This window comes from Centropristis striata, chromosome 23, assembly GCF_030273125.1.
Source record: "Centropristis striata isolate RG_2023a ecotype Rhode Island chromosome 23, C.striata_1.0, whole genome shotgun sequence".
NCBI lineage: Eukaryota > Metazoa > Chordata > Actinopteri > Perciformes > Serranidae > Centropristis > Centropristis striata.
The window spans coordinates 23441457-23462198 of record NC_081539.1 but is presented as its reverse complement, the minus strand read 5'-3'; the positions used below and the strand labels follow the sequence as shown (position 1 = coordinate 23462198).

Sequence of the window (20742 nt, the reverse complement as noted above, 5' to 3'; positions counted from 1 at the left end):
TGCACAGCATAGCCATTGTTGTTTGAAGTTTCAATGTGCTCCTTTGTTCCTGTTCTCAGTTTTCACCAAACAGATCCCAGCCTCAGTGGTTTTCCACTCCTACTCTTGTTAGGGCTGCAGGGAAGTCAATTCCTTTCATACATTTGTTTAATCAAAAAATAAATCACTCCTTACTGCTGTGTCACACTTTTGTTATTTTTCTATTGTTCCCATTTTGTTACTGCACCCGGCTGTGACTCACACATCACTTGATCAGTTGTCTAAATTCTACCTCTTCTGGCAGTAGATCAGTCCGGATTACCTTAATTAGAGCATTAACACTGGGAAAGTACCCATTACACAATGACAATAGTTCAGTATCAGAGGACACAATCATTGACAAACAGCAAAATTGTCTGACATATGGATACACTTGACAAACGTTTACATAAAACCTTTCAGTGATTTTTATTTATTTATTTGACAAGCAGCAGGATCATGTTTGTCACCTCATTTTTTCTTTACATTTGAAAGTAGATACAATAGTCAGTATACCAGTTTTATTACAATATTTTTTTCCTAACTTCAGTACATTTAACAAAGAAAGAAAAATAAACACACAACAACTGCAAACGTGAGAAAAGAAAGCATGTTTTTTTAATGTGTAGCCACCAATGTGTCATTGATGTCACAACTAACTCTTTCCCCGGGCTTCTTTTTTTCCTTTATTTTCGGTCGACTAGTATGTTTATCAGCTCTTTCCTCTCCGACAGCGATAGGCAATTCTTTTTGTCGTTTGACGCACAGGTGCGTGGCACTAGTGATGTTGTAAACAGCTTAAAATCAGAAGGTGGGTTGGGAGGCGGGTCTTGTAGGTGGTGGTGTTAGCTGTCTGTCTGACGTGACACGATGACCGTTCTTGTTTTCAAAGAAAGAGGCACCAGTCCTGCTTTTAGTCACCGCATAGAATCACAGCAGACAGCGACAGTCCAAAACCTAAATGGATGAATGAGTCTGTTTTGTTATTTATTTCACGTTTTAAACCTGCGTCTGCCGGTCTGTCACACAGGCCAGTGTTTGCGTGAAAAGCGCTCCCTGGCTGGGCTCTTGAGCCTACGCCACGTAGCTGTACTCGTCTGCAGAGGTCTGGCTTCGCTCAATGTACTGCTTGTCGATGAGCACCTCGATGCACTTCTTGATCATGCTGATACTGGGGTTGAACCTGGCTTTGGACTGATTGATGACCTGCACACAGGGACAGTTAGGAAAACAGGCATTTAACAGTTAGGCTGCATATCTGCAATAGTTTTAATATAGAATAACATTCTTAAAAATAAAAAAATATGCATTGGAGTGATTACTATATTATGATTCATTTGTGTACATCAAAGTTATAATAGTTGTGAGTGAGTTTGCTAGTTTTAATTAGTTTTTATCTTTTGGAAAATGCTTGGTTTTAGTTTAGTTTTAGTGTTTGTTTTAGTTTTTTTGTAAAGGGGTATATGTTGGGTGCCAGATTCAAAAAAATGTCACAATAAATGTTTCCTTTATTTCCTTTGTCTGATCCACCTCAGCCCCAATAAGTTTATTAAGTCATAAAACAAGATAGATGAAATAGATTTCATATCAACCAAAAAGGTGTACGTATGAAAAAAGTTGACAAAGATGAAAACAACATTTTCACTATACTTTTAGTTAGTTTTTCTTAGTTTTGTAACCACAAAATACAGTTTCAGTTAGTTATCGTTTTTTTGTTTGTTTTGTTTTTAAACTCTCGATTTTATTTTTATTTCAGTTAATGAAAATGTTTTTTCAATTCTATTTTTCGTTCACTATAATAACCTTGGTGTAGATACATATAAATACAGACAAATATGGTTGCACATGTAAATGTACAGTTACTATATGTGATATGTTGGGGTACATTAAGGAGCATGAATGTATGTATGCGTAAAAATGTCTACTGTGTTTATTTTGTGAAATATGCTATTCAGGAAGGAAGCTGGCAAAATACAAAATAAATTACAATAATAACTTCCTGAAATCAGATATATCATTACAACTATGATCAAAAATGTTCAAACAGTGCTGAACCCTTAAATAAAATCTTCAGAACACAATATTACAAAGGCAAATCACTCACTTGACAGCTACTTCAGTAGACCTTACTGCCTGATTGAGTGTCATGCATGCACAAGTTATTTCCCAGTTTCCCCTCAAATGCTCTAGAAATCAATGAAAGGTTTCACCTCCTGGATGAGGGCGTTGTGTCGGAGCACCTTGCGGGCCTTCATGATTCTCACTATAGCAGCTTGTAAATACATTTTGCGGTCCTCGTCTACGGCGCTCCTCGTCTGCTCCATCTCCTGATTATCAGATGTGTGACGAGGTACATATACACATGATCAGACATGTGTGACGAGGTACATATACACATCACATATAAAGATGCCAAACAACTGGGTATAAGTATACTGCCCTACAAAGTCTAACTGCAGTAACTACGCAAAAGGTCAAACTGAGAAAAACTGATTTAAAGTTTTTTAACTGGCCAGCTAAATTGGTTATATATGGATATGTGATATGACACTTATTTCTACATGTACTGATGATGTAACTTTTATGCTCAAAAATCATGATGCTTTATTTGACCTTTGACTCCAAAAAAGTAGTTACTGCACTGTAAAAGGTTCTAATAGTAATGCAAAAAAAGGGTGCAGTCACTTCAATGTTGTCTTCTTTCAGCTTTTTTATATATTTTTTTCAGTGAATAAACAGTTTCAAATTGGTGTTAGATTGTTAGAAGTGTATATAAAAGTGTTACTACTCTATTCAAAGATTTGTGTATTTTAGACTTAATATTATGAAGAAATGTTATATTTTAGTCTTAATATAATTTATCTCACTTTTTTACTTCATCACTATCGAGATAATAATTTTCCTTTCAATAAACTTATAATTACATTTTTTTTAATTTTATTTATGTTTAAATTAGTATATATCCAAAGCAGACAGTGGTAAGTGCAATTACTGCTTGGTTTCGAGTTAAATTTTGTGGTTTTTAAATAATTATTTATCTGAAATAAAGCTAAATTGAAATCTAAAACTTTGTCACAAGATAAAACAGACATCAAGGAGTTCATTTTTAGTCATCACTCAATTTTGACCAAAAATGTAGTTACGGCAGTTAGGATTTGTAGGGCAGTATAGCTTGAGGAAATATTCAGAATAATGGATAACCATCTGACTAACCTGTGGTGTGTCTTTCTGCATTGACGTTGTGATCTTGAACTTTGTCCTTTTACTGGTGAAACTCATATTTAATGAAAAAGTGGACTCGGTTTCAATCTCCTCCTGTGAACAGACGGGAAGATATCCTGTATTCAAATAACCATCATTGTTTTCCACATAGACAAGGACCTGACAAGACATCTGGTACAAACTTCCCAAATCAATACCCATTACCAGTGACAAGACACCATGGACAGTTGTTGATGTGCTTCAGACCTTTTGTGAGTCGTGGTTGAGCATCTTGACGTCCAGCAGGGACTTGATGGTCTTCTGTAGCTCCTTCTCGTTCATCTGGGTGCCGTCCTGCAGCTCCTTGTAGGTCACCGTCTGGCTGTTGTTGAAGGCCAGCAGCACTGCCATCTGGTAGGTGGTCACCATGGCAACGTAGGGCTTGGACAGGTAGTTCATCTTCACCTCACCTGTTGAAGATGACACGGATGGATGTACACATGACCGAACCAACTACATTATTATCTACCCTGTTTTGGGGAACATAATTGATAACACTGTATTTAATTATTATAATAATATGTTACACTTTGTTAGAATACTGGTAAACAAGCCGAGCTGTAAACTTTTAACCCTCCTGTACTCCTGGGGTCCTTTTTGACCCAAAATCATTTTCAACATACGATTAATATAGGTTAACTTTCATAGAATTGCTTGAAATTTTCAGCATGTATGCCCCTCTGCATCCTTTATAGATACTATAAATTTAAACTTTCTTCATACGTTTTTACGTGTTTTATATGTTTTTATAATAAAAAAGTAATAAAACCTGAATTAAAAAAAAAATAGTTATAGTGAAATAATCATTTCTTGATGGGAATGCACAGAGTAGGTTATGTCAACTTTTAGCGAAATTTATGTTTTGAAACCATTGTTCATTTTTGGATGTCATCAAAAATTTACACCTGTTGTCAAAAAGGACCCCAGGTTTCATTACTTTTTTCTCTTGAAATGAGGTCTAATTTTATATATTTGACTAAAATTGACCAATAATAATGAAAAAAATATTATCTATCAATTCCTTTTTGACCGCTGAGGACCATGGGTGTATAGTCGACGTGAGGAGTACACAAGGGTTAAACATGCTGTGCATCCCTACTTTACATGTATTTTATATTTGATAGTTTATTTTAGGTGTAATTTGTTTTGTTTTTTTTGTCAGTGGTTGTGTTAAAATTCATTATCATTTACATTTTATTTTAATGCTCCATGTCAATTTGATATTGTCCATTGTGATTGAAATCTACCAGTGCTATCTCTACCACCATAGTTTATTGTACTTAGGAAGATCACACATTATTATTACAACATTATTACCTTAGAAAACATATTATGATGCCATTTAGAGTCAAATAAACAAAAAAAAGCAGAGTATGATTTAGGGCAGGGCTACTTTATGATTGCCAAGTCACTAGCAGGGCAACCTGTCCATCAGCATAGAGGCGTAGGAATGTGTTAACATGGCAATGTGCACATTTAAATAGCTGTAAACTTTTGGGTGTTGCCTGTGTACTTTGCCCCTTTTATAGTGTGTTTTCACTTCATGAAAGTTAATTGTAACATTTTGGTGCAACGTTCAATTGCAGTAAAAGACACTAAGGAGTCAAATGTTGCTGTTTTCTCATTAAATACATTGTCTTATAAGCCTGTTTTTCCCTAGTGCAAATTAGCATCCCAATCAATATTACAATTAATGTGAATTCCAGATGCACCTTGCAAATCAAGCTACCTAGCTAGTGCTAGCGTTAGCTGCAAGGTTATTAAAGTTAACGAAAACTAACAAAATAACAAAAACTAGAATTGAAAAAACATTTTCGTTAACTGAAATAAAAATAAATACGAGTTTTTAAAAAAACGATAACTTGGGGCGTCCCGGTGGCTCACACTGGTAGAGCGCGCACCATTAAGGCCTAGTCCTTCCTGCGGCGGACCCGGGTCGAATCCGGCCTGAGGTCCCTTTGCCGCATGTCCTCCCCTCTGTCTCCCCCTTTCTATCTATCACTTTCAATAAAGTAAAAATGCCCAAAAAATAATCTTTAAAAAAAACAACAAAAAAAACGATAACTAACTGAAACTGTATTACATGGTTACAAAACTAACTAAAATTATAGTGAAAATGTCCTTCGTTTTCGTCTCTGTCAACTTTTTTCATACATCATGATACATAGTAAATGTGTTTACACTCAAACCAAAACTAAAAACACCTGGAACTGTAAGAGTTAATAACCTTATTGGGGCTAAGATGGATAAACCAAAGGAAATAAAGACAAAATTACACAAAAACTAAAACCAACACTAAAACTAGTAAAAACTAAACTAAAACTAGCAAACTCACTCTAAAAACGAATTAAAACTAACTGAATTTGAAAACAAAAATTCACAACGAAATTAAAACTAATGAAAAATCCAAAACTATTATAACCTTGGATAGCTGGTGACTTAGCATCCTGCACAGCTCAACCCTTTTGTCCAAATAGCCAAAATGCCAAACTTGAAGCATCAAAATATAGTCCACAAACCAATGCTTGGCATCATGGTGGCTACGTCCACCTCGTTTATACATCTATGGTTGTGAAACTATATTTGTTTGTTTACAATGGTTATTCTCATGCTGCAGATATTGGCTTCAACAGATGCATTTCTACTTTCAAGTCTTGCATAATCCAGCTTTAAATAGTGTGTGTGTGTGTGTGTGTGTGTGTGTTACCTGTGCAGAGATAGTGCAGCCAGGTCAACTTCCTCCCACTGAAGTGCTGATTATAGAACAACTCAAACTGTAAAGGGAGGTGAAGACAGAATTTAGTTTTTGCAATGCTTTCCTTTAATCTTTATGAACCTATAACTGAAAATTCAGCTCTAAAGGAGTGAACTCACCAACTGCACACTCTTCTCTAGTTCTTGAGGAATGGCGAATGTGGAGGAGGGGACGTGTGTGAGGGGCCAGGCTCCAGCCTGCAGACACAAGGCGTTAACAACAACATTACACATTTGCACTGAAATCCTAAAAACAAAACCCATGGAGGGTAGAATAAAGCCTGTCTGATAAAGCCAAGCCTGATATGATTAGAATATCAGATAATGCTCGTACACTGCCAAAAAGGTGCGTCTACAAACGAGATAAAAACACTAAATCTGAGGGAAATGATCTTGCTGCATGGACAGATAATTTCACTTGACAAGATTTCTTAAATTAAGATTATTAAATCTAGAAATAAGCATGTTGAGCACTTAAAATAAGAAATTAACTCTTAAAACAAGATAAATTAAAGCTGCAAGCAGCGATGAACTGGCCCGAGCAGAGTGCACTGCAAATTATTTGTTTCTTACCAAGATAAAAAAAAACTTTAGATTTAGAAGTGTTACATTATTTATCTCGTTTTAAGAGTTAATATCTTATTTTAAGCGTTCAACATGCTTATTTCTAGATTAAATCATCTTAATTTAAGAAATCTTGTCAAATCTTGTCAAATCTGTCCATGCAGCAAGATCATTTCCCTCAGATTTAGTGTTTTTATCTCATTTGTAGACACACCTTTTTGGCAGTGTAGTATTTTGAGATTTCCGCCACAGTGGAGTCCTCCTCACCTGTAAAACATAGATCTGGAAGCTGATGCCGAGGTCCACCACCGTCTCCTGCGTCTTGATGAAATTGTTGAACTTGTTGTTGAGGTCGGCGCTCACGCTCATGTCTGTGTACATTCTGTGGAGTTTGCTTGTGAACTCGTAGCCACAAGCTTGCTGTAGAAAGAAAGAATAGACACAGGGTATGTGAACAGAGAGATAGAGAATAGAGAAAAAAGTAAGCAAAACTGGCTCAAGTATCAGAAATGTATAATGTTCAGTTTTGCATTTACCTTTAGTTTGTTTATCATGGCTTCTTCTGAGTCCATTGACAATGATAAACCATGTATTAACCGCTTTGCAAGCATTCTGGCATAAAACTGTGGGAAACAAAAATAGACTTGAAAAACGTTTATTCAAAAAGTATTTTGAGACTTTTGATACTAAAAATGGACACACTAATACTTTTTGATCAATTTTAAGCTCAACACCAGCCTCCTAGTTGAGGTTTGTACATCAATATGTCACAAGAAATCTAAGAAAGGGAAAAAGGAAGCGTTTGTGAGGAATTCTGATCACCTTTTGAAAGATGTCCTTGTCGTCTATGTACTTGAACACTGTGATGAAGCTCGTCAGCTTGTCCTCCACTTCGTTCTCCGTCATTCCCTTTGCAGACTTTTTCAGCAGATTGTCACAGTATTTCGCCAGCTGCACAGACACACCAGGAGGGACATGACCTGGTCAAGACACTGTGTAGAATACTTTTGTGTGTGTGTGTGTGTGTGTGTGTGTGTGTGTGCATGTACACTCACCAGTTCAGGGGCTTTACAGATGGACTTGGGCTCCCTGAAGTTCACCACAGACGTCAAAGCCTGAGAAAGAAACATCAAATAAACACATTCAGGCTAGGGCTGGGCGATATGGACCAAAAGTCATATCCGGTATATTTAGGCTAAATATTGATATACGATATATATCCTGATATTTTAACCGCAAAGTGAGAGCAAATGTTCAGTCGAGGTCAAAACTAAATATGACATGTCAGAAGTAGTTTTATTGAAACTGTTTATTTAAGTGAACAGAAATACTGTATAACAGGAGTACCTCTTTTAAAAAAAATCAAAGCTCCATAAAGTGCACATTTAAATAAAAACAATATAGCCTATGAAATAAAGTTGGCCAATCTTTTTCCAAAAGAAATATATTTATATAAGAAAAGAACAATCATCAACAGTACAAAAGAACTAAATATGACAAACCCTAGTAAGGGAAGCATTTCTATGTATATATAAAAAAGTAAAAAATTTAACTATATCGATACGATATGGTCTAATTCCATATCACATTAAAAAATATATCGATATATCTTTTATATATATATATCGCCCAGCCCTAATTCAGGCCCATATTTGCACCTTATTATGCCCAGGGCCTGTGTGTCAACACATAGAACTGTAGTTTTGTGGTTACTAGGAAGAAGGAGCCTGCCAAAACCTCTGTTTTACCTACAACTTCTATCTACTTATGTCGTTTAATGAAGCAGCAGCTGTTAGGGTGTGGGGTTTATTACCTTATCGAGTGCACTCATGAAGTGCTGATCTCCATTTAGGACTGTGTTTATGAGCTGAACAAATTTACTGTGAACCTCCAGCACTGACTCCACAAACAGGGTTGGCATCTGGAGAAGTCAAAGGAGAGACACAAAGTTGGATTAAAAGAAAAAATACTGGCAGTTAAAGTAAAACCACAAAAATGTTTTTTTAATGCAGTCAAGTCACATGATAATATTGTTACTATCAAAAAACACCAACACGCTGAACAAATATATCTCATGCTTTATCATAAAAATATCTAATTAAACTGTCACTTTAAGCTGCCTTCAGTCTTCGGGGGGTCAACAACAATGTTTAAAAGGTATATTCCAATTAAAAGCAGCAGCCTGAAAATCCACTACACTGTGTGTACCAAGGTTATAATAGTTTTGGAATTTTTATTAGTCTTAGTTTTAATTTCGTTGTGAAGTTTTGTTTTCAAATTCAATTAGTTTTTATTAGTTTTTAGAGTGAGTTTGCTAGTTTTTGTTTAGTTTTTGAAAATGCTTAGTTTTTGTTTAGTTTTTATTAGTTTGAGTGTTAGTTTTTATTGTGATGGGCTATGTGTTGGGTGCGAGATTCAAAGAGGTCATAATGAATTTTGCCTCTAATTTTCTTTGGTTTATCCATCTCAGCCCCAATAAGGTTATTAACTCTTACAGTTCCAGGTGTTTTGAATTTTGGTTGGAGTGTAGACATCCCAGTCTCAGTAAATATATTTACCATGTATTCCTGCATGCTCACTAACAGAATCCTCTTTCTAACAGAAGCACTGGATTATGTATGAAAAAAGTTGACAAAGACGAAAACTAAGGACATTTTCACTATAATTGTAGTTACTTTTAGTTAGTTTTGCAACCTCACAATACAGTCTCAGTTATTTTTCTTTTTTTCTTTTTTTTTTCAGTTAAACGAAAAATGTTTTTTCAGTTCTAGTTTTCGTTATTTAGTTAGTTTTCGTCAACTATAATAACCTTGGTGTGTACAAGCATGTATGCATTGACATGGTGCTGCAGTACTGACGTTTTCCTGAGAGAGGTTACTGGTGCCTCGGATGCCCTCGTTGTGGATGTGGACCTGTAGCTCCTGGATCATGTGGGGCAGACCGTTTGACACGGCTCGCAACAGGGTGTACATGTTGGCCATGTCTGGACAAAACAACACACACAGTTTGATACCAATGCCACAATTCAGTGTATGTACTGCATAAGTGTATATGTAATCATTTGCTTCATATAAATAGATCCAATCATCAGGACATAAAGGGCCGTAGTGCACTGACCGTCTCTCTTCTCCTGCCGAATAATGCTCTGGCACTCCCCGTGCAGGAACTGCAGATGATCTGCCACCATTCTCTGCTGGCATTCATGGATGACTTTGGCGTAGGAGCTTGGGTGCAGGTACTTCCGACATCTCATCTCTTCGTCTTTCAACCGGCCCAAAACCTGGAGGACGGAAAAGATGGAGTAGAGAAATGCACCAAGGTTATTATAGTTAACGAAAACTAATGAAATAACGAAAACTAGAATTGAAAAAACATTTTCGTTAACTGAAATAAAAATAAAAATGATAACTAAACGAAACTGTATTTTGCGGTTACAAAACTAACTAAAATTATAGTGAAAATGTCCTTTGTTTTCATCTTTGTCAACTTTTTTCAAACGTAAACCTTTTTGGTTGATATGAAATCTATTTCATCTATCTGGTTTTATGACTTATTGGGGCTGAGATGGATCGGACAAAGGAAATAAAGGAAACATTTATTGTGACCTTATTGAATCTGGCACCCAACAAATACCCCATTACAAAAAAAAACTAAAACTAATAAAAACTAAACTAAAACTAAGCATTTTCCAAAAAATAAAAACTAATTAAAACCAGAAAAAACTCACTCTAAAAACTAACTAAAACTAACAGAATTTGAAAACAAAAAATCACAACGAAATTAAAACCATAACTAATGACAAATCCAAAACTATTTTAACCTTGAAATGCACAAGGGTAAGTTTGTCAATTTCAACAGTCTAATAATACCTTATACAAGTACTTTTTTAAAGCAGCCTGTATATATGTGGGTTTAATTCACTGATCAATGCAAGTGGTGGAACACAAGAAAACAAAAGTACCGCTATTAATCCATGTAGACAAGTTCAACCCAGATACCCAAGAGTTATAAAAACAGAACGCAATGATTTGCAAATACACACTTATTCTCAATTTGATGTATTCTGCTTTTATTTAAGTTTTTCACAGAATCCCAACGTTTTTGAAATCAGGGTTGTAGATGGTAATTTTTTTTCTCCAAAACAGAGAAGAAGAAGAGAAAAAGTGCATTTTGCCAAATCTGATCAGATTTGATATTGCATTCAGTTTTTCCATTCCGTGAAGACTAATAGGTTTTTGCAACATATTGCTATACTTTTACTGACTGTAGATATTTTACTAAATATATTTATTCAGTATTTACTTACATTTGTTAGCAGACAGAGGACATGTGGTACAATTTTATTACTTCATCATAAAATTAAAATTTGGGCAAAAATGTTGAATTACCATTAAAATGTACCATGACAAAGAAATACATTTTCTTACAATTAGTTACACCAAACTTCAGAGCAGCTCAGTCTAATCTAAGTGATATTAACTGACATGTCCTGACAGTGGGTCCCTCCAGCAACCATGTTGAAAAAATACTTTCACTTTTGATATGACTTGTTTCAGATTTACTCTGCAATGATACGTTATAAACAAACACCACGGATATAAATCACATGCAGTGCTTTTCCTAGGTTTGCAGCTATTTTTATAGAAATAATTTTGGTAATCCTAACGGACCTAAAACAGGAAAAGTGATTGTTTGATTTCATGTCAGACAGTCAGAAAAAAAGCATATGTGTCTTTTTATATGGTGTATGTAATATTCTGGTTTCAACTGTATATGGTGACAGGGTAGTTAATGCAGTAATTTTCAGTCTCTATAAAGCTTTGGGCACACACACATTAGAATAAGTAAGGAAGAAAGAGAGAGTGAGAGAGAGAGAGAGAGAGAGATGCCTCCACACAGATATAAAGTGTAACAGATAAGCAACTGTGATTGACCTGTCCAGACATGACAGGACTGTACTGTACTACAGCGTCTGGTGCTGCTCTTTCACACTCGTATCACATACTGCCCTAATGCCTGGTAACGCTTTAATTTTGATCCTGTTTACAGGCTGGGGGATAAATCTACCAGAGAAATCTGATTATTGCCGGAATGAATGAACCAGAGACAGAGAGAGAGAGGGGTCATTGCAGCTGAAGCTACCCAGGGGCCTATGATCTGAGCCTCAGTGAGTTAATAGTAGAGCTAGTACTCAGACTAAAACTCTTATGTCACTGGACTGACATGACCTGACTGTACATTCACCCAGGGCCTGTGTGTCTGCGTGTGTGAGTGTACTCTCAGCTGATGGATGCTGGTGTACACACAGACACACTCATACTCTGCTTGATGCACAGTGCAAATTATCCCCAACACATCTCCAACTACAAGCAAAACAGCCGAGCTACATTTTTGAGTTCATCCATGTGTAACACGAGCAACTATGACAGTGTTGTAGTAGTGCGTGGGCCCACATGGCAGCTTGAACATACACAGCATTCACATACTTTTAGCACATTATCTGTCCATCTGTCCTACCTTCTCCATATACTGTGAGCAGTTGGATTCTTGCAGTAGATTGGAGGCTTCCTGTTTGTAATACTCTCCTGTTTTGGTCAGAAATGGCCCTTCGAAGATTTCCTGATAAAACTGCAACACAAGAAGAAGAAGCAACCCACATAGGATTGAGTATACATTGATATACACAAGGCTATATGAACAGCTACTGTGCATTGTGTGCATAATGCACAAAAATACACACAAATGGGTGATTCTCATGAAGCCAGTCTAAGTTATGTCTGTGAAGATTATAAGGACATACTTTATTAAACAAAATATATTTCACTTTTATATGAATGAACAATATAGCCATAATGAGGCACAATTCATTGTTTTGTGCTAAAATAATATTTTCTATATTTTTGAACATATTTTTGATTCACAAATTCATTACCGTAATGTGTCCAGATAAATGGTTTCATGGTTTCCCCACACTTGCATAGAATACATATTAAATAAACTTTATAAAAATTAATATACATTTGTTTAAAAATGTATTATTTATTTATAAATTCATATTAAACAGTGACTTTAGATTGTACATGTTAAAGGGTCAAAGAAAATATGTATTCAATGCTCTTGGATTTTTGCTATGAGCTGTACCATGTTCATGAGAAGCACCCAAATAAGAGCTTATTGTATTCAAAGCTATAGTGATCAACCACTTATATGGATCAAAAAGCTGTTTGACAAATGCTATTTAAATGATTCATATATAGTAGTGAAGTAGTCTGCTTACAGTGTTCAATTTTTGTTCTTTGCATACACAACAAAATTAAAAAACAAAAACAAAACTACAGTAGGCCATAGTTTTTTCTTTATTTACCTGAGGCTAGACTACATGCACATTAAAAATATTGCGAAAATATATTTTTCTGTATAAAATTTTGATCTCATTGTTTATATTATGTGCATTAAGTGAATAAATATCCTGATATAGAAACACAATACAAAACAATTGTAATCCTCTGGGTCATAATTTGTTATCTCACCTTTAGTGGAAACTTCTTCTTGTACTGTTCAACATGAACAAAGGAGTTGATGACCCCGTGGATTACCTTCTGGTTGGGGTTTTCACCACAACGATCACTGTAAGACATGAGGAGAACATTAATAATATGAAAGGCTGAAAATCTGGTATTGCAATATTGCTAAATACAAACAAAGAAGTCTACAATCAGAATACCAGTAGTGAATAAACAATCTCACTTATCTCTACCATTGCAGAAAACAAGATATACTCAACAAAGGAGAATTTCATCTCGCTCAGCTTGTGTCATAAACATACTTTTTGATTTCATTGAGCAACATCCGGATCAGGACAGTCTGAAGGGGCTCGATCATTAGCTTCCTCCACATATCGAGTGCCAACTGCAACAATAGGAGAAAAGACAGCATATGACAAGAGTGTAAACAAATCTGCAAGGAGGTCATTGTAACTTGGGTGAAATCTTGACCTGGGTACTGGATTTCAAGAAGCTAAATCCCACTAATCTCTCAATCTATGTGTGCATGTGCTCCCCTTAATCTTATCTAACAACCTCAGTGGGTGTGAAAGTGCAGGAAATGTTTGAAATCAGATTGAGAAATCAGTAAATACCTCTCCGATCTCCATGAGAGGCTCATTCATGTCCACTCCCCCGTAGCCGTACTGCAGGTCTGCTTCTGTTAGTTTGTTCTTCTTGATGAACTGAGTGTTGAGATACCTGATCACAGTGGCATATGAGGTCAAGATGTTAAAATAGCAATTGTATCAAAAGCGTTTGAGTACTTGTCATCTAATGTCTAATGTATGTATATCCATATCAGAAGGAACCTGTCACACCAAGCTGCAAAACTATACATGCATGCTATGATTCTTTCTCATTCATCATACTGCATCACATCATGGTCACAGGCTTCCACAACCACTATGGAAACTATAGTCTCCATATACAAGCAAGCAGTAAACATCATGGACCAAAAACCAATGAAATGGCATTACTGCCGCATTTTAAGGAAACACAACCTTCTCACTTTTGAAAATCTTATTAACCTCAGTATTCTAAGATTAATTTTTTTAATGTTTTAAATAACCATGTGTCAACACTGCTTTCTGAAGTGGCCATCAAGCATCAGAGCGACCACAGAGCGACCACACCAGCATCCACTTGTGGTGATTGTCTCATCCCACGATGCAACACTTCTTTCTGCCAGTCTGCTCTCTCTGTAAAGGGCCAAACTTTGGAACTCTCTACCCACTGAGTTAAAATGAGAGACCAATAGTAAAGCTTTTAACAAAGGACTCAAACAGTGGCTAAAATCTAATCAACAGTGCACACATGAAAAGCTCTTAACTGGTTGACTGCTTGCTCATATTGCCTTTGCTCTGTTGCCTTTTAATGTTCCTTATTAAAAATTGCTTGTACTTCTTTTACTTCTTTTTCACATTATTCTGTTGCTGTTCCCCTATCTTTTAAAAAACTGCCTATGGACAAGTGTTGCGAATTAGCACTTGTGCTAAAACACTTAAACAATGCATCTGGTCTGTCCAATGTAATTGCTATGCCCATATCAAATAAACACTGAATAAAAATAAAAATAAAATGTGTACCACAACAAGGCTGCTGCCAGGGGCAAGTTGAGTTCATTCACTGACGGAGGCTATGCGAGACGCTCATTCTTTGGTTACCCTAATGGTCACTCACTTACTCTGTGGCTATTAAGTGTCAGGTTAGCCACAAGACAAAATGTCCAGTATTCCTGAACAATTATTGAACCAGATGCAGCTAAGAAGGCTTTTCATCTTTTGTTTTAATATCATATGAATACCTGTGTTTACAACCATAAACAGGAAACCTGGTTTGGGCATTACTGCCTAAAAATGAAATCTACAGTTTATTTCTCATAACACCTGATTTACAATTTTATTTTACTTAAAAACAAACTTGAAAATAAATAAATAACAATAAACAATCATCAACATAAGCAAAAAAAAAATGAATTTCCTTATTGGGGTTAATAAAGTGCAAATGTAACTTACAAAACTTCCCTTTTGTTAAAATATGTAAAGTAATGAACTAAGGGAGCTCAGGAAAGCAGTGGCATCTCTGTACTGGAACTGGAACATTTTTCAACCACAAATTTTGTAATAAAATAGATTTAATAAAAGGCCAATAGATAATATTCACAAAAATAATTTTCTTCTAATCATGCATTATTCAATATTTTTCAAGTATTTGTGTGATGTGAAAGGGGTTGATTGAAGCACTAAAATCGCTGAGAAGAGTCAGTCTGGCTGCAAGTGTGCAGCTCTACAGAGCATTTTAGCACATTGTTTTGGTTACACAGCCCACACGTGTATAGCTGTGTCTCACTGCTCTGCCTCATTAACCCTCTGTAGGCAGCAGTTTCTGGCAAGAAAGCTTTGATAGTCCCACGGTGCACTACCTGCCCACCACCAAACCACAGACAGACAAAGTCATTTTTTTGGCTGGTTAACACAGTTTACAAGCAAGGCAGTGCAGAGCAAGGTTATAATAATTTTGAATTTTTCATCAGTTTTTTGTAATGGGGTATTTGTTGGGTGCCAGATTAAAAAATGTCACAATAAATGTTGGTTTACGGATGAAAAAAGTCGACAAAGACGAAAACGAAGGACATATTCACTATAATTTAAGTAAATTTTGTAACCACAAAATACAGTTTAAGTTAGTTATCGTTTTTTTAAAAATCTCCCGATTATATTTTTATTTCAGTTAACGAAAATGTTTTTTTTTATTCTAGTTTTCTTTATTTTGTCAGTTTTTGTTAACTATAATAACCTCGATGCAGAGAACATAGTTAATGCATTTTTTTTGAGTGACGGTTAAATTACTTTGACAGAGGGCCGTGTTTCCATCTCACTGGAAATATTTTATATTGTACTAAAACACATGGAGTATCAATATGAGGAAGAATAATTTCATTATGATGTCACTAATTCCTAAAAGTGATACTCTGATGTTGTAATGCATACACTGGAACTGTGTCTCAACACATCTCTGGTGTATTTCAACATTTCTCAAAGGAAGCGAGGACAGCTTACAGACAGCTATCACTATCTTGATGACTTTCATCAGGCTGATCTCCGTTGGCTCTTTCAGTCCACTTTAAATAATGTGGAGTTTTCACAGCTGTGTCGTCTGCATTAATCAGCAGCACAGCAATCCCTCTGATTTCTCTCAAACCATGACCAGCGTAAAGTGTTAAAGGACTGCTAATGTAACAGCAACTGCTGAGTAACAACAACCATGAAACCTGGAGAGCAGAATTGTGACTGACGGTGTTAACGGTCTGTTTAGATTCTGTCTGCACTTCAGTCCAACCTCCACTACTGGATCATTTAAGTTTGACAGGATGTAATTATACACATGTACATTCACAGGCATCAGCACAATAAGTGAGCTTCTTCGATATAAAGAAGTGAACACCACAATTTCACCACTAAAACCAAAAGCTGCACTCTGTCTCGCGCTCATGCTGGCATAATAAATTACAAAGGCATATGTATGCACAGACAGTCTGGTGGGAAGTACACATAAAAATAGATCTGAAAGCTCTCCAAGGGAGTATTGATTTAGAATGTATCAGGACACACCAAATGCATGCTGGCACTTCAAGGTAATATTTTAAGTGGACAAAAACTTAGGGCTGGCTTATGATAAAATGAGTACACTCTGCATCTAAAAACCTTGACACACAGAGCCAACTTTAAAAAACCAGGGCTGACAAAGACAGACACCTGCTTTCGCTCACAACTTCAATTAAAGGTTGTAATTGCCAAGCCCACAGCAGGCTGAATACACGTCCTTTATTTGTACTTGAATAACATGCCAAGGAGACAACAAATAACCCAGCCAAGCATTTTAACATTGTGAATTTAAAGAAACAGTCTGTCATCATCACACTGAAAAAAAGGTGTGTCTAAAAACAAGATAAAAACACTAAATTTGAGGAAAATGATCTTGCTGCATGGACAGACAATTTCACTTGACAAGATTTCTTCTATTAAGACTATTAAATCTAGAAATAAGCATGTTGAACGCTTAAAATAAGAAATTAACTCTTAAAAATAAATAAATTATGTATCACTTCTAAATCTTAAGTTTTTTTTATCTTGGTAAGAAACAAATAATTTGCAGTGCACTCTGCTCTGGCCAGTTCATCGCTGCTTGCAGCTTTAATTTATTTTGTTATTTCTAAATTTAATAATCTTAATTTAAGAAATCTTGTCAAGTGAAATAATTTGTCCTTGCAGCAAGATAATTTTCCTCAGATTTAGAGTTTTTATCTTGTTTTTAGACACACCTTTTTTGCAGTGCAGTTTTGCATTCTTTTCAAATTGTGGTCTGTTTGTGAAAATAAAAGGTGGAGAAAATCAGAAAAATGGTGAATCAGCCAGTCAGCCAAAGACACACTGATATCAAATACCATATCAGTCAAGTACAAACAACATAAAAGGCAGCAATGTTACCTGTACAAGCAGTCCATGTAGTCAGCTCCTTTGCTGTACTCATCCCAGTATCTGTGGTACATCACTAAAACCTTCTCCTCTGATTCCAGGACTTTCTACAACACACACACAAGCATGACATGTCTTATGGAAAGAAGAAGAATGCAGCGATAAAAACAAAATGTGTACTAAAGGTTTGTCTTTGGCAGCTGTTGGAGAGGTTTTGTGATTTCCTACCTTATACAACTGCCGAACATGATTCTCAAGAAACACCTTGGTCTCTGTGTATAATCTCTCACCCAAAGGCTCTGGGTATGCAACGCACAAGGCATAAATGTCACTGGTGTTGGAATTTAGGATAAATAATGAGCACAAACATTATTCCATTATGAAAACATGTGAATTTACAGCTCATAAAGATGTAATATGTATGCAATACTAGATACAGCTTGTGCTGTATTAGTTAGTGACTACAAATATATTAATAGTTAAATGCTTAGCCTCTACATGGACACATTTTACATTGGCATGTAACATGGCAAATAAAATCTATTAAATTTTTTTGCAAAACCGATAGTGCTTATCCCAATTAGCCAAGTCAAATTCATGTGCAAAAACTTAGCAAACATATTGTGTTGTAGTTTAAATGTTCATATGGAGCAAGCATAGGATACGAGAACCGATCATTCCACGTGGCTCTCTCCACATAGTCGAGCATTACAACAGCCTTGATTGTCGTCAGTAGCTTGTTCCATGTCTCGTCGAAATCCACCACCCGCGGCTTTAAGGACATTGTACAGTTTCTCTTTCAGACTGATGGATAAGAGAAAACAGGAATACAGAAGTGAGTAAAGGAATTAAAAAGAACACATGAATCGCTCTTGGATTCACTTTCTTGTCAATCATGTTATCATGTAACCATTCACCTTCCCATGCTGCGGTTTGAACCGTTTAGATCAACCTAATTTCTCCTCAGTGAATGGATTACATTTAAGTAGTAGATAGATAGATTACTTTATTCATCCCTGAAGGAAAATTTGGTTGTCACAGCAGTCTGTTATTTAAGTAAAATGAATACAATAGAATAAAATACTGAGGTAGAATAAATAAAAACAACAATAGAAAAAAAACACAGAATAGAACAAGGACACTTAAGAAGTTAAAAATATGATCAGTTGGTAGGTAAGGTACAGTGGCAAGATGATGGTAATTATAACATAACGTAGTAGAGCAGCAGCAACATGAAGTTGAAATACACAGGTATCCTTTACATGGTGACAGAATTAACATAATGATGAAAAAGATGTATAATATACATTATATATGTCATTTTTATGATGCTCATGACACTAAATATATAGTAATTTCAATGCAACTTAAATCAACATTGTTTTTGTCATTTTTACAATAGCTTTCACTATCATAACAAATTGAAAATAGTGACTACATTACACATATGCCAGGAAGTGAAGCAAAGTGTACATGAAGAGAAATAAGTAATCCTTTTTAGTCTACTTCAAAACAGTTTTTTACATTACTATGGTAGCAACAGATGTGTTAAAATTGTGCTCAAGTTCATGAAGGTAATGCTAACGTTCATTAACAGTGAACACAGTGGGGTAACCACCACATACTAATACTATTGTCGCTGGCGATATAATAATAATGCATATAAGTAAACTTCTAAATCTGTTTCAGAAAAACCACAGATTACCTGCAAGTAGGAAAAACTAGGCCCTGTGTTGTTTCTCGTCATTCATACCAGTTGAATTCACGTCAGTGAAACACTGCAACATCATCATGTAGTTTTCATCGCTATCACTTCACATATGTGGATATCCGTCTTTCGGGGGGAAGCGTTACCGTTACTAAGTAAACAGCCTTCCTGCAGACGTGATAAAGGCAGCCAAGTTAAAGGTTACTAGCTAGCGGAATGCCAATCCCAAAATAGGATGGCTAGCTAAAGGCTAGCCAGCTTCTAGCTAGCATGCTACTTCTTCCTGCTCCAGTCCCAACAGTTTGGAGCTATCGGCTAGCAGCTAGTTGTTAGCCAGCTAGCAGGAAGCTAACGATAGCTCAGCTCAGCTATCGTTAGCAAATGGTCATCTTATTTGCAATTTCCCCACATTTGTACTGACAGCTCGGCAAAACATGGTGCAGTTGTTAAACAAAACATGTTACTGAGGTCAAGCGTAGACTTTGGAATAGTACGTACCTGTGTTGAGTATTTATTTGTTCTAAAAGTCAAGTTTCTCCGCTGTCACAGGCTTGATTTGTCTCAGCTCTTCCCTACCTCTGGGTTATACCATTCTATTACATGGGGGTGTGTTATGAAAAAGCGTAAACTGGCCGTCACGCTTTTTTGCCATTCACCATGGTAAGGTGTCTTTGAGAAAAGTTCAATTTGAAGAAAATATTCTACATGTATACATACTGACGAGTTAAACAATATACACACACGGATCCAAGTCATAGGAACACCCATATATTCATGGTATCGCCTAAAACTACGGAAACCTCTTTGGGATTGAGTATTAAAATAAAACCAGAGACATTGTGAAGGTTGTCATGTACTTTAAAAATATAACCAGAGACATTGTGAAGGTTCTAATGGACTTTATCGCTTTTCTGATAACAGCGGGTGAACATGTTTTCCTCTGATAAGTTATAGATGTTACACCGCCTGAGCATATAACTAACTTACAGTCAGTCACCAAGCAGCTGTTTAAGTTTTACATGATTTTTTAATATTTGTGATCATTTTTTTTATTGGTTTTCCATTTAGTTTAAAACAAACAAACAAGCAGGTGTGGCAAGCATCTATAATAATAATAATAATAATAGCAACAGCAACAAAGAAGATAAAATGGTAGTGTAGGATAACAAACAAAAAATAAATAAATAAATAATAATGACAATGCTATCAACCAAACATATCAAACATATTGAGTGTTGATAAATAAGAAAATGTCATTATTATAATAATGAAAAATAGAAAGACAACCCCCCTCCCGCCCCCCAAATTTCAAGGGGTCCACAGGCTTCGTCTCCATGAAGTACACTGATGAACATACAAACACGCATGTGAACACCTAAAGGGCCCTTGAAAGGGGTCTGGACCACTTAAAATGAGT

General features: G+C 35.9%; 1 protein-coding gene across 1 annotated transcript; it reads right to left on the bottom strand.

Annotated features, from left to right (window-relative positions):
* Window positions 1–441: 441 nt before the first annotated feature.
* cul2 (cullin 2) lies at window positions 442–20064 on the bottom strand. The gene is made up of 21 exons (XM_059327293.1): window positions 19824–20064; window positions 18283–18421; window positions 17846–17948; window positions 17630–17724; window positions 13736–13841; window positions 13424–13506; window positions 13128–13224; window positions 12115–12225; window positions 9715–9877; window positions 9456–9580; window positions 8411–8518; window positions 7653–7712; window positions 7420–7548; window positions 7134–7220; window positions 6865–7017; window positions 6154–6231; window positions 5987–6053; window positions 3487–3689; window positions 3232–3333; window positions 2229–2345; window positions 442–1224 (listed from the first exon to the last, which is right to left on the bottom strand). The coding sequence occupies exons 2-21, from the start codon at window positions 18399–18401 to the stop codon at window positions 1093–1095; spliced, it is 2238 nt and encodes a 745-aa protein (XP_059183276.1). The 5' UTR covers window positions 18402–18421; window positions 19824–20064; the 3' UTR covers window positions 442–1092.
* Between the last annotated feature and the right edge of the window lie 678 nt (window positions 20065–20742).